We start from the raw sequence: 16321 nt of genomic DNA on the forward strand, positions 1-16321 counted from the left end.
GTGTGTGTGTGTGAGAGAGTGGGGTCACTGACAAAGCCCCTCTGGGCTACCAGCTGAGGTGACCTATTGTTTTAACCTCACTGTGAAACCAGGAGGAAATTAATCAAACACCCTCATCAACAAAACACACACACACACACGCACGCACGCACACGCACATCTGGTGTTTTAATGAGATATCGACCACCAGTAGAAAATGGGATGTTCGCTCTGGTTGTGTTGGCTGCAACGTTGGGTTAAAATCTTACTGTTTTTATTTTTAATTGAAGACAAATAAGCTCTTTAGCAACAAACAGACATTTGCTTATTATTGAGTTGTAGATGTCACATTTACTACGCTGTGAGTTATGATTCTCTTAAATTTAATTTATTTAAAATTTAATAAGTTTGGTCTTTACCATTGAGAATTGTTTGTCATATTAAAAAAGACAAATGTCTGTTTCCTGATTCATCTCAATACACATCAAAAGGAAACTGGATTAAAGAAACAGGCTTCAGAAATCACTCASTTTTATTTCTGACACATTAACTGCAGATGAGGCTGCTTATGTTAATGAGGAGGATCTTTATATTTATAACTCTTTTTATTAAAGTTAATGGTTTTTGATGCACAGCTGTTTAAAACTAGAAAKAATATGGATTAGAGACTTGTAAAAATGAGCACAGGTTAAATTGTTACAAAAACCCAGTTTATTTTATAAATGTGCACAGGTAGATTTATAAAATTCATTAAAAATTTGTATGTGTTTATGGTTTATATAATAAAATTCTTTGAGTGCTGAAAAACCAAAAAATGCATCTTAAGTTGATGCAGCAATCTTTTGCTTCATCAAACAAAACTGAGTTAATCTCGCCACAGTTTGGAAAGGGGGCTCAGCTGCCACCCACACGGGTCAAAGCAGAGGTCAGAAATCAATAATTTAGAGAAAGGTCTCCAACCTTCTACACCCAACACACACCCTCACACCAAACCACGATCAATAACAAGCAAAATCTCAAAATATGCCTTTGATACATACAAAATAAAAGAGCAGCTTCTCTGTGTGCACACACAAAGCCACAGAGTGGAGACGATAATTAAAGCTTGAATCTGAACTCTTCAGGGGTCCTGAGGCCTGCTGATAATGGGCTGTTCTTATTGGTTGTTTCTGTCTGAGCTTGCTCAAAGACCTTTATGTACAACAGGTAAGATAGTAACTTTTAAAAACTTTTCCGCTCCAAAAAGTCAAAATTATCACTTTAAAACATGTTTTTAGGCTTTAATTCGAAGTAGGACAATTTATTTTGTACTTGCTTAAGCAGCATCTTTATAAAGGAGTATTGTTTTGAGTTCTTTTGGATCAAAATGCAGTTGACAAACCAGAGGTGTCTTTTATCAATTCAGGGTCCTTGGCAGTTTCAGTCACAGATATGACGGCTCCGGTGGTCGGATCGTCTGGAGGGGTGTACGCTCTGGTTTCAGCACATCTGGCTAACGTAGTAATGGTGAGTTCTGTTGTGTTTGTCGATGACCTTTATCTTTCGGCTGTCCCGTCACCACAGCAGCCCCAGCAGGTGCTGCWCTACCTTCAAATACCAAACATTCTTCACTTCATCGGCTTCTCATTGTTCCACAGAGATCAGAAACCTGTGCAGGTGTGCACACGTCTTTATGTGACAAGAGTGGGCAGAAAATCCCATCAAAGCTCTCTCCTGTCTTTGGTGTAACCCCTAAACCCCTCCTGTAGGGGTCATCAGATACCGTTTTTGTCCCCATTATTTATCCTAACAACATTCTGGAGGTCAGAAAGGAGGAATTTGTCTTCTTTCTCCCCGCTGGAATCACATTATCTATAAGAGTAAGACGACAGAAGGGTCAGRAAGCCTCGGGTGGGTTTTAAAATTGACCTGAATTGAGATGCAGGGCACAATGTCTCTTCATGTCAGCATGTGTGTGTATGATGTGTGTRTTTCTGAAGGAGATCTAATGGACTCTGTTCCTCCTCCCAGTATTAAACTCTTTTTTTTCTTCCATCTTTTCTTGTAGAACTGGTCGGGAATGAAGTGCCAGTTTAAGTTATTCCGAATGGCCATGGCGCTGGTTTGCAGTAAGTTTTGGWTACATTTTCCACTTTGTCATGTCACCTTTGATTTGTTGTTATTTTTTTTTAGCAAAGCTGGACTTTTTTTTCTATTTTTTGCAGGTTTCTGGTAAGAAAATAACCTTATATTATTGTTTTWWTWWWAMMAAAAAAACATAAATGCATCTATTTTAATGCCCTTTCAGTCTATTTTCTAAGCTCAAAATTCAAAAATAATAGGCAAATTTAAAGGCACATGCAGCTGAACAATGTACATCTTTCTTTTTGTGGGTGTTTTATAACAAAGCCCTTTTTACAGGCCAGACATGATGAAAATCCACCCAGCAATTCAAAAGCACAAAACATTCATTAAATCTGGATGAATCAGTCATTTAGTTTGAAGTCCTCCTTTGTGTGGCTGCCACTCTGCTGCAGCTCAGCGACTTTTTTATTGAGAAGACCTGGAGGAGTCCCAGCTGGTGTTCATAAACTGAAATACTGAAACCTTTCATGATTTTCACGTAAAGCGATTATAACGATGTTTTTATGCATAAAACAAGGACTCTTGACTTTGCCTTCTATCGCTCCTGCTTAAAACACAGGAAACCATAATTTTTCAAGGTTAATATTTTTAGAGCTGAAATTATTACAGCAATCAAGACTTGAATAATAAAAAGCCCAAATGTGTCAGACTACATTCAGTTCAGTTCAGTTTGTTTTTTACAGCACTAATACACAATCAAGGTCATAGGGCACTGTACATATTTACATACATTGTAAAATACCAATTAGTAAAAGTCTAAGGAAGCCAGACGTTTGTGCTTTTTCACTTAAAATCAGTCTTCCAACCTGAGCAGCACACTGGCAACAGTGGAAAAAAACAACTCTGTTTTAACAGGAAGAAACCTTCAGCAGAACCATCCTCAGGATGAGCAGCCTATAGAGAACAGGACAAACACAGAATGACTGGTCTACCTTTAGTTTCTATGGGGGGAAAAATACTTCATTATGTTGTCCCTCTACTGATTGCAGCAAAGCTTGTCCCTTTTCTGTCCAACCAGTCAGTCCGTAATTGAAAAAGGAGAGAATCATGACTTTCAGGAACATCAGTGAGATAATTAAATGGTTTACTTAGCATTTATGTTGATTTAAAGAAAAATATTTGACATTATTGACCACAGTATTCTCCTACACCAGCTGAATTAATATGGCATTAGAGGATTAGCTATTTGAAAAATAGGAAACAGTTTGTTCAAATAAATGATGTAAGATCTGAACTCTGACATGATTTCAGTAAAAGAACACTAATTTTCTTACAAGCCATTGATGTAGAATTATTTGCTCTAAACCCATATTGACTGCTACTTAAAATATTTTGTTGATCGATACATTGATCTAATCTGGTCACAAATAATTTCTCAAATTTTTGAGGACTGTGGCAACAAGGATATTGGTCTGTAATTATTGAACACACATTTCTCACCATTCTTATAGAGAGGGATTGCCTTAGCTATTTTCATATTATCTGGAAATATTCCTGTTGAAAATGATAAATTTGATCTTTTATCTGCAGTATTTTTTTACAATACTTAGTATTTCTTAGATGTAAGACTTGGGCCAACATTCACATAGTATTGGTTGAACTCATATTGTCAGCATACGTGTGAATTCTCGGTTTTCTATTATTCAAATACAGTTTGACCTGATATACACCAAATAAAGTTGTTAGCTCATGACGCTCTATACTAAAAACTTTCTTTAAGTTAGTCTATAAGATCTTCAATAAATATTTAAGCAATAACATTTAGTAATTTCTTGTCTTTTTGCTTCTAGTGAGTGTAGAGTTTGGCCGTGCAGTGTGGCTGCGCTTCTACCCTCCAGCCTTCCCTCCATGCCCCAACCCCAGCTTTGTGGCTCACCTGGGGGGCGTGGCCGTCGGCCTGACTCTGGGTGTGGTGGTTCTGCAGAACTATGAGCAGCGACTCCAGGAGCAGTCCCTGTTCTGGATATTTTTCTGTGTCTACACCCTGTTTGTGCTCTGCGCTGTGTTCTGGAACATTTTTGCCTACAGCCTGCTTGATGTGCGAGTACCCCCGGCACCATGAGTTGCTCTTAAGAGGCAGACAAAAACACTGTATCCCTCACTGATGGGCACGGTTGGTTGCGTCACCTCAGTCTCACCATTTTGAGCCTCATCTGTTGGTGACAGCCGTCGCGCTCCTACTTCTTTCACTCGAGCCTTACCATTTAAGCAACTCTACCACCTGCTCCTCGTTTCCGTGTCCGCTGGGTTTGAACAAAGCACCATCAGCGAATACGAAGCCTCGGATCTTACACAAACGCAAAGCTTACCTCTTCTGCCTGTTTCTCCTCAATCCAACGGTGCCTTTTCATGAGGACATCGCTAACCACAAATATTTCTGCACATCTGCCTCTTGGCCTAACACTGAAGGGTAATGTAGCCCTATCACCCTCCAGTGTTGGACCAGTTTCTGGATCAGAATAGTTTTTGAAAATCCTTCTATCTCCAAATGAAAAAAAAAAAAAGGTTTGTATTTTGCAATCAGCACAAGCAGCTCACAAGTATAAGAGGTTTGGTTACGCAGAAGAACAGTCAACCTTTCAATAAAACAGATTATTAATACAGTTCCTGTAAAGATGTTATTTTGAATGAATTTACATTTGAAAACAAAATGTGGCTTACTGTTCAGTGTTGCCTTCAGAATCAGGATTGTGTATGTATTCAGCACTATTTGAACCTCAGTCTTTTGTCTAATGTGTGTGTTTGTGTACCTGCTTTTTGTTACCTTTTTGGGACCTTTTCTGGTATAAACAACTTGTCAGGACCAGTAATCCTCATGGGGACCAAAGCCTGCCCCTAAGATGGTGGAACGCCCTTTTGGGGTTAGGTTTAGGGCTAACGTGGGAACTGAGGGGGTGTTAGGGTTAGGCATGTACTGGTAAGGGTCAGAAATTAATGGAAGTCATAACAATCTTAGTATGGATTAGGGCTGCCACAAACGATTATTTTTATAATCGATTAATCACCGATTATTTTTTCGATTAGTCGACTAATCGGATCATATGTTAATTGAATATAAAACATAGAGCTTATCACACCAGAATGCAGCTGTTATTATATAACCATGGTTAGATTTTAGCTATATGCTAACTAAAAATAATTGCTGTGGAAGGCAAGTTCTGCTCTGCAGATATTACACAGGTTTCTCTTTCATTTTCTTAAAATGATCCCACACTTTGAGCTCTGTTGTCAGGTAGCCATGATACCAGAGCCTGTCTGTATAATGTCTTGTGACGTCCACGGCCTACCCCAGTTACCACTACTGTGCATGTGTGTCAAGGACAGAAAGGCAGATGTGGCAGTGGAAGGTGTCAAAGCAGTTTGGAGAGAAAAACAAAGTAAAGAACAACAACAAAAAAAGAAAACGATTAATCGATTATTAGATTAGTCATCGATTATTTTAATAATCGATTAGTCGTCGACTAATCGTGGCAGCCCTAGTATGGATAGAAATACAAATGTGTGTGTCTGTGTGTGTGTGCATGAAAATAAAAATCTGTTGTGTGTACAGGTTTAAAAGAAAGCAGCAAAAGTGCTATTCAGACTTAAAACTTTTAAATGCCAAAACATTGTTACAAGCACCAAAAGGAGAAGCACAACCCCTGACAAGTGTGGRGRTTGTTTAAAAAAAAACATAAAAATAAAAAACCTAAAAAAAAGTGAAGTGAAATGTACTTACCAGGTCATGCTAAATCTTGTTACAAACATCGTGATTGACCTGAATTTGAGCGTGGAATCTGGGTGAAGTCATAAATCAATAATCTCTCATTAGTTCCCTTCAGAAGTTAATTTGTTAATTGATTTGAACTGAGACTGAATGCGGTGCCACCTCTGAGCTATAAATCCAAAAGATGTTCCCCAGATGACCACGTCACTTATAATGATGTAGAGATTAATATTTTAACACGCCTTTATTATTTTTTTAACATGGTGATATTGTGTAAAATGTTTGCCCTTGTGATTTGTTAGCAATCGTGTATGTGTCCTATTTAATTAAAGACAACCTGGGATTGTAGATAAGGGCTACGACACCAAACTGTGTGAGGGGTACAAATTACTTAGAGCATTTTAAGGTTGTGTGTATTTTGTAGATTTGCTATGTACATAAAGAGGTTCATTAAAACAGTTTTATTTACAGAAACTATTAAGTTGTTGCATTTTATTTTATTTTACTGTTGGAAATTCTTTTATTTTGATGTATTTTCAAAATTATAATGTGGCATGTGGATAAAATGCACAAGTGATTACTGACATCCATCCATCCATCCATCCATCCATCCATCCATCCATCCATCCATCCATCCATCCATCCATACTGATGTGATTACTGATAAAATATCAATTGTTTTTAATGTGCTTTTTACGTATCTTCAAATAAAAGTGTTTTTTTTTCCAACACAAGCAGTGTTCTTTAAAAGAAACAATGGAAAATGCAATAAAACTTATGTTCAAAAACATTTCTTTATACTTTGGGATAATCTGGTTTTGCAAACCAACTAAAGCTTATAAGTACATATTCGTCTTTTCACTGCACTGGACTCTTTTAACACCAAACATTTAGGCAAAGAATGAGTGTTTTTTTAAAGTTTCAGCAATACTGCTGTGGCCAAGAGCAACTCCAGTATCCATCAGCCTTAAAAATAAATAAAAGTTTAATCTTATTTTTAAATCACACACTATCATGCTGCTCTGACCACTCTCCTACTGGGACATGAAACTGTGGCATTTTTCTGCAACAATGTCACCATCAAGTGGAGGAAATTACAAACTGACACCTCAACTTCACAATATCAAAACAAATTGGAAAAGAACTCAAAATAAATATGTAATGTGTAAAATTGTAAAAGAGTAATCTAATTCAGCAGCGATCTAACTGGTTATTTTGAAGAAAGCTAAGACTGATTTTTTTTCCTCAGGCAACTTTTACATCACTTCCAGAATCAAAAGAAATGATTTTAAAGGAACATTTTTCATGTGCACGCAGAAATTTAGCCATTTTCAGTGTTTTTCAGTCTAAAATCTTCATCATATGAAAGTAAAATATTAATTAACAAATAGATTATATTTGTTATAGAAAAATGTGTATTATTTTTCAAATCAACGTTATGATATATTATAGATTATGCTATTTTTTAATATTGCTCCAGTTAAAACTATATTTATGGAAGAGGATTAGGGCCACAGAGTGAAAAACATGTTTTCCTGAGTTCTGACTTTTTTCTCAGGCCTCTTAGATTAAAGTCAGAATTTTTTGGAAGCCCAATTCCGCCACCCTGATAAAAAATAAAACTTTTATCTCATAATTATGATTTAGCTATCTCATGATTATGAGATAGTATCTCATAATTATGAGATAGTTAAGTCATAATTATGAGATAGTTAAGTCATAATTATGAGATAGTTAAGTCATAATTATGAGATAGCTAAGTCATAATTATGAGATAGTTAAGTCATAATTATGAGATAGTTAAGTCATAATTATGAGATAACTAAGTCATAGTTATGAGATAGCTAAGTCATAATTATGAAATACAAGTTTTATTTATTTTTTTTATCAGGGTGGCGGAAATGGGCTTCCACAGAAATTTGAATTTAATCTAAGAGTTCTGAGAGAAAAAGAAAGAGTCATGCTTCTGACTTTATCTTAGAATACTGGGATCTCAGATTTCTGATTTTTTTCCCTCATAATTAAGAGATTAAAGCCAGAATTTAGGGAAAAAAATATAGCTGTATTTTTTAGATCACATTTGAATTGACTGTTTAATTAGTTGTTTATCATGTGTGCATGCCATTTGTTCAAAAATAAAGGGATGTTTGTTAGAGGGAACGGAATAAAATCTAATAAAGCATTATTAGGGGCGTGTCTGTGTGACTGCGGTGGATAATTGTACTTCCGCCCAGCAGGCGCCATTTTCGCCCTTCTTGTCGCGGAGGTACGGCATGCCGATGTCAAACAGATAATAAGACTAAGATTTAGCGTTCTGTGACCTCTGTTTCAGTATTTACACACAATGGGACGAAAGAAGAAGAAGCAGATGAAACCATGGTGCTGGTATCCTTTTTTAAAACGACTGAAAATACCGACAAAAGAAGAACTTCACAAAATGAGGCCTACTCGGCTTCGTGCGTCTATTAGCAGCTAATGTTAGCTTAAAGAGCGGGTTTGGATTTCATAAATGGCTTAAGTTTGTTTTTATTATATTTGATATAGACGCGATGTTCGTTGTCGAGTGTTTAAATAATAGTGAATTGTTTGTTCAGTGTGTCGATGTGTTTTAAAGGAAAGATGTTACATCTGGTGTTAGCTAATCTGTTAGCCACCGGTAGTTTACACCATTATGTAATCTGAGGAACTAAATGAACTCTTGAGCTGGTTTGTATGGGCTAAATTAACAAATTGATGAACACATTACAGATAAGTCCTTAACTGTCTTCTGAAGGTACTGCAATCGAGACTTTGATGATGAAAAAATCCTCATTCAGCATCAGAAGGCAAAGCATTTTAAATGTCACATTTGCCACAAGAAATTATACACTGGGCCCGGTTTGGCTATTCACTGCATGCAGGTACGGACCTTTATCCTGCTAGTGCAATGGCTTTAAATATCCTGCTAGTGCAATGGCTTGTCGTAATGGACTGTAATGTTTCCCTTTTGTGTTATAGGTGCACAAAGAGACTATTGACAGCGTACCAAATGCAATTCCAGGAAGGACAGACATAGAACTGGAAATTTATGGCATGGAGGGAATTCCAGAGAAAGACATGCAGGAAAGGAGACGAACATTAGAACAGAAGTCACAAGGTATTTTGTCCTTGTTTACATTGAAGTAAATTCTTTTACTGCTCTTTACGGAGTCAGTGTGATAGTTTTGCTTGTCTAATAAATCATTTTTTTTCTTTTTTAGAGAGCCAAAAAAAGAAAAATCAGGATGACTCGGATGATGACGACGACGACGATGAAGCAGGACCATCGACCCAGCAGGTTGCTGCCATCCAGCCTCAGGTGGGCTATGTCACACCAATGACCCAACCTGGGATTCCTCATGTGGCTGGTGCACCTGGGATGCCTCCTGCAGGATATCAAGGCAAGAAAGTTATTCATGGGAATGAACGGTTACAAAAAATAAAGCAAATGTTGTTAAGCAGGCTTGTGTCAGTGTTAAAAAATATCTGATAAAAGTGCCTTTACACAAGATATCAGTAAAACCTGTGGTGTGTGCTCTTACTGCCTTAGCGAGGTGACTTCAGGTTTAGTCTGAGCTTTCCAGTCTCATTAAAATCATTCACCTCCTTACCTTGGTCAATCAGCATGTCTGTTGTGCTGAAAACACGTGAAGTTTAAAAATAGAAGCAGTCATCATTGTGTGAACAGGTGTAGTTGTGTGTGAATGGAACTATTTTAACAGAAAACATTTGCTCTTTGCTACAGGAATGCCTCCTATGATGCCTGGTGTTCCTCCCATGATGCACGGCATGCCTCCTGCAATGCCTGGGATGCCACCAGCGTAAGAATCAACTCACTGACTTGAACTTTCTGAAATTCTGACATGTCTTGTTTAGTCTTCCTTAAGATTTATGAAATGGTCAGTTGATCTGTAATTTTGATAAAMGAACCAGTAAAATCAATCATTGTTCTCTCTCTTTTTCTTTTAGCATGATGCCAATAGGAGGGATGATGCCTCCCATGATGCCAGGGATGCCCGGTATTCCTCCAGGTCAGTTGTGGTTGCATTTTTGGAAGCGATTTATTAAATAAAAAAACAACATTTTTGCCTCAATAAAGTTCACAAAAATAGTGTATTCATTAATGATAATCCTTACCATTTACTTTATGGTGGTGGGTCCAATAGTGTGCAGCGTTGTTTATTATTAGTGTCCAAAGGTGTGTTGTTTCAAATTTCTTAAACTTTAACCTTTTTTCTTTTATTTTTAAAAATCTAAAAAAAAATCTTCAAGTTTTGGTTAATGCAGATTTTAGTCCAACACATTAAGAATAACGAGTTAAATAAAGGGTCCTCCTCAGGTTGTTGTGTTTTTTGTATTGATAGACAAACTTTACTGGATGCTTTTGCAGGAATGCCCCCTCACATGGCTCCAAGACCAGGGATGCCCCACATTGCTCCAGCCCCCGCAGCGGGACCAATACCCAGCCGACCAGCAGTGCCGGCAGCTCAGCCCTCTGTCACCAAACCCCTCTTCCCCAGCGCAGCACAGGTTGGCCTCATGCAGTCCGCTTTAAAAAGTTTCTGTCTGTACTTTAATGTCCTCCACTTGATTAACTACAGCCTCTGTAGGTTTATAGATGTATAAGAAAGTGATTTGCTCATCTAACAGTTTTTTTATTTTTTGAAATCACTCCACAGTTTAATTGATTGAGTTGGGATAGTTTCTGTAGACCTATTCCATGCCAATCCTGTGATCTCCTTTTCACCATGCTGCAGATGGGCTCTGGTGTTCACAGCAACACAACAGGCGTTTCTTCTCCGCCTGCAGACCTTCAGTCTGCCTCCTCCCAGACTCCCCTTTCTAACATGCCCCAAGTACGCTCACAGACAGCACTTTGCCGTGGACTGTGGCAGCTGCATGTTGCATATTCATGTTGCCTGTAAAGTTTTAGTGACACTTTATGCTGTTTTACTAACAGCATTTGCATTGATCTGCTAATTGTATTTACCAGTAAGAACTGTGAGCTTTATAGCTGCATGTGCTTTAAATTAACACAGAATTAAGGCATAAGAGAAGTGGGCTTTCACTCCTAACTTCTGCAGGGTGAATTGCAAAGTAGTTGTTTTGCTTTGAAATGACGCACAATTATTTCCCCCATGTTAAAGTGTAAACCACTGAAGTTACTTATAATTTTTCTATAATGAACATAAGAATCTGACCTTATTTCAATCAGAATTTGCTGTTTTGTTGAATCAGTCCCTTAAACTGAATTTTCATTCTTTTTAAAAACTTTTTTTGTGTGTGTGTTTGTCCTTATAAAATTATATTCCAGTATTTTAAATTCAGTAACAATTTGCTAACATTTTGTGAAGTTGATTATTTTTAAAGAAACAGACCAAAAATCAAATAAATTTGTTGCTTATGATGGTTGGTACTAAGGTATATATGTCAATGCTTATTTGTTTGTATTACATTTCTTTATTCTTGCATGTTAGGGTTGTGAAGAACCAGTTCAGTCGGGTTTAGCGACCTGTTGTGTGTTTTTGCACAGGCCCAACAGAGCGCTTCAGGAGCTACAGCTTCAAGTTCACTCAGCTCTGCCGCCTCCTCTGACCCTCCCAAAGCAACATTCCCTGCCTACACCCAGCCCTCTGTCTCCTCTTCCTCTTCCACTTCTTCTAATCCCTCTAGCAGCACTGTGGCCAAACCCCCCGCCACAGTGACCAGTAAGCCTGCCACCCTCACCACTTCGAGTGCAACTAGTAAGTTGATCCACCCTGATGAGGACATCTCACTGGTAAGTTGCTTGAGCTTTCTGTTTTGCCCTTTTCACAGTAAGTAATAACTGATTTATATAGTATGCTCGGTGATATTTGACAGTAGGCTGCATTTAACCAGTGGTCCGGTTCTGCAAAAAGACTCGATCAGAGTGAGGTTAGATGATCGCAGAGGATCATCGGATATAAAGTTACAATACAAAAACAGTCACGTTGTATAGTCATGATAGCGCTGAGTAGTTTCTGTTTTGTGGTTATGTTGAAGGATGATTCTGAACTTGAATATCCTCAGTCTGAAATCAGGGCACGCCAACATTGGTACCCAATGCCTCAACGTGTTTTGTGAGTGTTTCTCTGTACTGACAGGAGGACACCGGCGTTTCTGTAGCTCTGAATGTTTGCCTTGTGTGTTGTCTCTGCAACCAGGAGGAGATGAAGTCCCAGTTRCCTCGTTACCAGCGTCTCATACCCAGGTCCGGTCAGGCCCATGCTGCTGCTCCCCAAGTGGCAGCTGTGGGGAGCATAATTCCCCCACAGCAAGGCCTGCCACCACAGCAGCCTGGCATGAGGCATCCCCTGCATGGTAGGCACTGTTTTCTCTTCAACTTTTTCTAAAAAATTGACAAGATTTTTCTGAAAGTATTAAATGCAAAATAATTATTTGTGAGGTGGAAAGTTTTTTATTATGACTTATTGTACTGCGATCTGTCAGTTGCATGATATTGGCTCAAATATAAAATATATTTTATGGAATTGTTCTTATACAGGGTTCCCACGGGTCCTTGAAATCCTTGAAAGTTTGTGAATTTGAAAGACAATTATTTTAAGGCCCTGGAAAGTTTGTGAAAACAGCCAAAAATTTTACTTTTCCTTGAAAGTCCTTGAATGTTTTTTGGGGGGATTGAAGTTCTCTATTCACACAACTGATTTTCATCATCTGTAGAAAAAAACAAACAAGCGTACATTTGTTGCGGTGGATAATTCAGGATTACGTTAAGCTGACGTGGCTTTTAACAAATAACGTGAGCCATGGTCATAGTTTTAGCCTATCAGAGCAGAGTAGGGCGGGTCGGTCTTTCTGAGCCCAGGTGAAAGCACCACAGCTTCTCCTGTCCTCACCRARCRTCTGGACATGTTCACATCTCTCACATTGGTACTGGAAAGTCCTTGAAAGGTCCTTGAATTTGATGTTGACCAWGGTGTGGGAACCCTGCTTATACAAAGTAGACAAATAYGCTAAAGTGCTGTTGATGATCTATAGTTTGCCTAATTTAAAMTATCTGAAACTTTGAAAGTACACTCACTGTAGGGTGGACCATAAGTGGCTTCAGTTGGCAAATTAATGAGACTTAAAGCAGCCACTCTCCTTCTCTGTCCTGCACAGGTCAGTATGGCGGCCCCCCTCAGGGCATGCCCGGCTACATGCCTGGAGGGATGCCTCCCTATGGGCAAGGACCTCCCATGGTTCCCCCTTACCAGGGAGGACCTCCGTTGGGTATGAGGCCGCCCGTCATGTCTCCGGCTGGACGCTACTAAAGAAGCAAAGCAGCCACCACATTAGGTTTGAGGTTAACACCTTTCTCTCACCCATGTGCTTTTTCAAACCTAGCTGCAAGCAAAGAGCAGTAAGACCAGTGGTGGTGAAGACAAACATTGTCTGTTTAAAACGCATGGACATTCATTGTAACATGTTTATTGGAAAGAGAAAAACAAAATGGCCAAACACCACATTAATACCTAACAGCTTTTTGGTGTTCCTTGATCACATGTGAGGATATATTTTTTTCCCACTCAGGTTCATAGAGGTGAAGTGTGTAAAAATGATTCGTATTTCTTTTGAAGCCGCTGGAGTTACATGAACATGCCAACCCCTTACAAAGGCAAGTTTTTTTTTCTTGTGAACATTTGATTATTTTTATTTCTTTGTTAGAGAGATTGAGGCCCTCACAGCGCGCGCAGGTGCTGTTGGACATTTCGTCCCCAACTTTGGTTGGTGAGGGTCTCAGTGATGATGATTCCAACTGAGTAGTGTTTAAATTTGTCTCATAAGTTTCTAGCTTTATTCCTTTTTTCAGGTTTGTTTTAATATTTCGTGGTCAAACACCTACTTGTATGCATCCTTTGTAATGTTTTATCAATCTGTTGTAATAAAATCCATCTTGAAATCTAATGCTGGTTTGTCCTGACGTACGTGGAGGTGAGTCGCAAAGGTTTGTACTGGTGTCTACACTTTTTATGCCTCTGACAGGATTTCATCAGGTATTTAAATACAAAGGTTGTCATTGTTTGTGTCTTATTTCCTCACCCACCTGTCATCGTCATGATAAAACTGTTTTAACATGTGGTAAAGATGTCATTCACCAAACTCGTGCACCTAACTCAAAAGATTTAGGTTAACTTTAGGTTTGAAATATGACATCTAACTCATGATTGAAGGACTTTCATGTTACGTTTGAGTAGCTTTAGTAGAAATGGACCACAAWAATTTTTTTTAAATTTTATTTTTGTACACATGCATTCTTGCCCTCAAACATGCATGAACACCAGTGTCAAAACCAAAACGCCCAACAATACAGAAGGTCTTTGTTTAATCTTGTGCAGCTGTTTTATAATCAAATATAAAGTTAAATCAATGTTTAGCTAAAAACCTTTTATTTCAAAGGCTGGTCCATAAGTAACTTGTAGTAAAGGCACCCCTTGAAGGTGGTTTTGAAATATCTTCCCAGCACAAATCTTTAGTAAGGATTTGCTGTGGTGAGGGTCGGCTTCTGAATGTTAATTACCAGCATTAATTGCTGCAGTTCCTGTCTTTATTGTTGGGTGATACGTTTTGTCCATCTTTTGTAATTATCCACTAAGTCTTCAACATTACCTTCCTGTGGTGGAGATTGTTCTGCTAAAAGCAATCTAATCTGTTAAAGAGTTAAAGACTAGAACACGTTGGCGTTAGCGGTTCACACAGGAAGCACATGTTATCTGTAGTGTTGCAGACATTTTCCTCTGGCCAATTCACTTACCGCTTTGTATTTGTTTTTGTCTGTAGCCCATCCATATGAGCTTTTCAGCCTTAAAACCCAGTCAGCTGGCATGACAGGTCAGTTAAATCCTGTAAGTACCTGATGTTCAATATAGTTTGGGTCTGTCCCCTTACAGATGGATGCTGGGACATGTACCATGTACTGTATTCTATAGTGTTCTGAGTATTTGATCTATCAGAAATGGCAAATAGAACGACGGAGTGTAAAAATAAAAAGTACACTCTTGTCCTGTCTGGCATGGCATCTACTAACTTGGTAAGTAGAAGTCCTTGTTCAGGTTTTGAGTTCTCCAGTGGTGTCTGACGTGGTTCAGCTGGTTTAGTACCTCCAGTCATGAGAACTGCACAGTTTTCAAACATTTAGTTTCACCTTTTCTCACATCGACATCATTTGTGGTGATTATGTGTAGAGAGGCTTTAGTTTTATGCAGTGAAATCCTTAATTTAAAGCTTTATTTTCTATTTATATTTGTTAAAATAAGAAAGTAAAAGAAAATGAGTTACAAAAAGTCATTTTTGTCATAACTCTTATTTCTTGGACCCTTGAGGTAATCTAAAGTGGATCCCAAAGTTAAGTGTCAAACACCACGGTGGGTCATAAATTGTGAAGTTTGGGTCTTGAGAGGGTTTCCAGAAATTTTAAATTGGACCATGAGCAAGAGCGTCTTGTCAAATAGTCTTATTATGTCACTTTAATTGGCTTGTTTGATCATTTTCCAGTTACTGATGCACATGTAAAAAATGGGCATCAAATACAATCAGTGGTAAAAAATTCCTGATTGGTTATTTTTTACTAATTAACCAGAATTAAAACATGAAAGGCTTGTTAAGGTGGTTAAATGTTTCAGTAATATTTTTGTAGTTACAAATCTCTGAAACTTTTTGTTTTAAGTTGTTGAAAACTGATGTATTCTTTTTTTATTTTAGGTTGCATTTTTGAGGTAGGTTTGTTTGATGGCAGATCTAAAAGGTTTCAGTAAGAATATTTGCTGTATTAGAGAACTGAAGCAATGATGAACTAAATTAAACCACAAACAGACACCACTAGAGATGGTTGGCGAATTGGCTTTTTGTCTGGGTTTTCTGATCAGTACCATGTTTGACCAATTGTTTCTGTTTGTTTCCGATGAGTTTTTGTCTTTGTAGTTAAAAAGAAAATGCTGTTTAGTAGAACGTAAATGCTTATCTGTAAATGAAAATGTGATGGTGTGAGGTTTATTTGTTTTAAAAATAAAAGCAACTACATTATTCTCTCCTGTTTGTATTTATTTAAATTTATTTTTCTTTTACTTGGTTTCTTTTTACTTCCTATTATTTACAGTGTAAAGCAGTGTTTCCCAAAGTTGGGGTCGGGACCCAAAGTGGGGTCCCGAAACATCAAGATGGGGTCCTGAAAAGATTTTCAGAATTATGTTTTTTCCTTACTTGTTACAAAGGACTGAGGTTAGTGTATTTAAAAAGGATAAATTTAGTATAAAAATATTGTTACTGTGCTCATGTTTAGTTGACCTGATACAAATGTTTATCATCCAAAAATAGCTGGGGGCACAGGTCTCTGCTACTGTTATTTTGTGGGTCAAAAGCTGAAAAGTTTGGGAACCACTGCACTACAGCACACGCAATTTCATGCTAGCTTCTTAGCCTAGCCTCTTTCACAGCAACATACGTCATGGCCAACCGATCCAATCATTTTAAACT

At 38.0% G+C, this 16321-nt stretch overlaps 2 protein-coding genes across 6 annotated transcripts in view; both read left to right on the forward strand.

Moving 5' to 3' along the window:
- The window catches only part of rhbdl3 (rhomboid, veinlet-like 3 (Drosophila)), a 35648-nt gene extending 31052 nt beyond the window's left edge, over positions 1 to 4596 (forward strand). For all 4 annotated transcript variants that reach the window (XM_014004958.1, XM_014004960.1, XM_014004959.1 and 1 more), the window contains 3 exons: positions 1385 to 1485; positions 2027 to 2087; positions 3894 to 4596. In XM_014004958.1, the coding sequence (XP_013860412.1) occupies positions 1385 to 1485; positions 2027 to 2087; positions 3894 to 4165 (434 nt within the window). In that variant the 3' untranslated portion in view covers positions 4166 to 4596. The remainder of the gene's footprint in view (positions 1 to 1384; positions 1486 to 2026; positions 2088 to 3893) is intronic.
- Positions 4597 to 8030: 3434 nt separating this feature from the next.
- On the forward strand, positions 8031 to 15875 carry znf207b (zinc finger protein 207, b). Of its 2 annotated transcripts, XM_014004956.1 has the most exons (11): positions 8031 to 8194; positions 8583 to 8709; positions 8807 to 8945; positions 9049 to 9228; positions 9573 to 9648; positions 9797 to 9858; positions 10218 to 10357; positions 10585 to 10683; positions 11361 to 11606; positions 12013 to 12169; positions 12971 to 15875. In XM_014004956.1, the coding sequence occupies exons 1-11, from the start codon at positions 8154 to 8156 to the stop codon at positions 13120 to 13122; spliced, it is 1419 nt and encodes a 472-aa protein (XP_013860410.1). In that variant the 5' UTR covers positions 8031 to 8153; the 3' UTR covers positions 13123 to 15875. The 2 variants fall into 2 exon arrangements, with proteins under 2 accessions (XP_013860410.1, XP_013860409.1); XM_014004955.1 differs by lacking the exon at positions 10585 to 10683 and having other exon boundaries at positions 8032 to 8194.
- The last annotated feature ends 446 nt before the right edge of the window (positions 15876 to 16321 follow it).

This window comes from Austrofundulus limnaeus, unplaced genomic scaffold (genome assembly GCF_001266775.1).
Source record: "Austrofundulus limnaeus strain Quisiro unplaced genomic scaffold, Austrofundulus_limnaeus-1.0 Scaffold27, whole genome shotgun sequence".
Taxonomy (NCBI): Eukaryota; Metazoa; Chordata; class Actinopteri; order Cyprinodontiformes; family Rivulidae; genus Austrofundulus; species Austrofundulus limnaeus.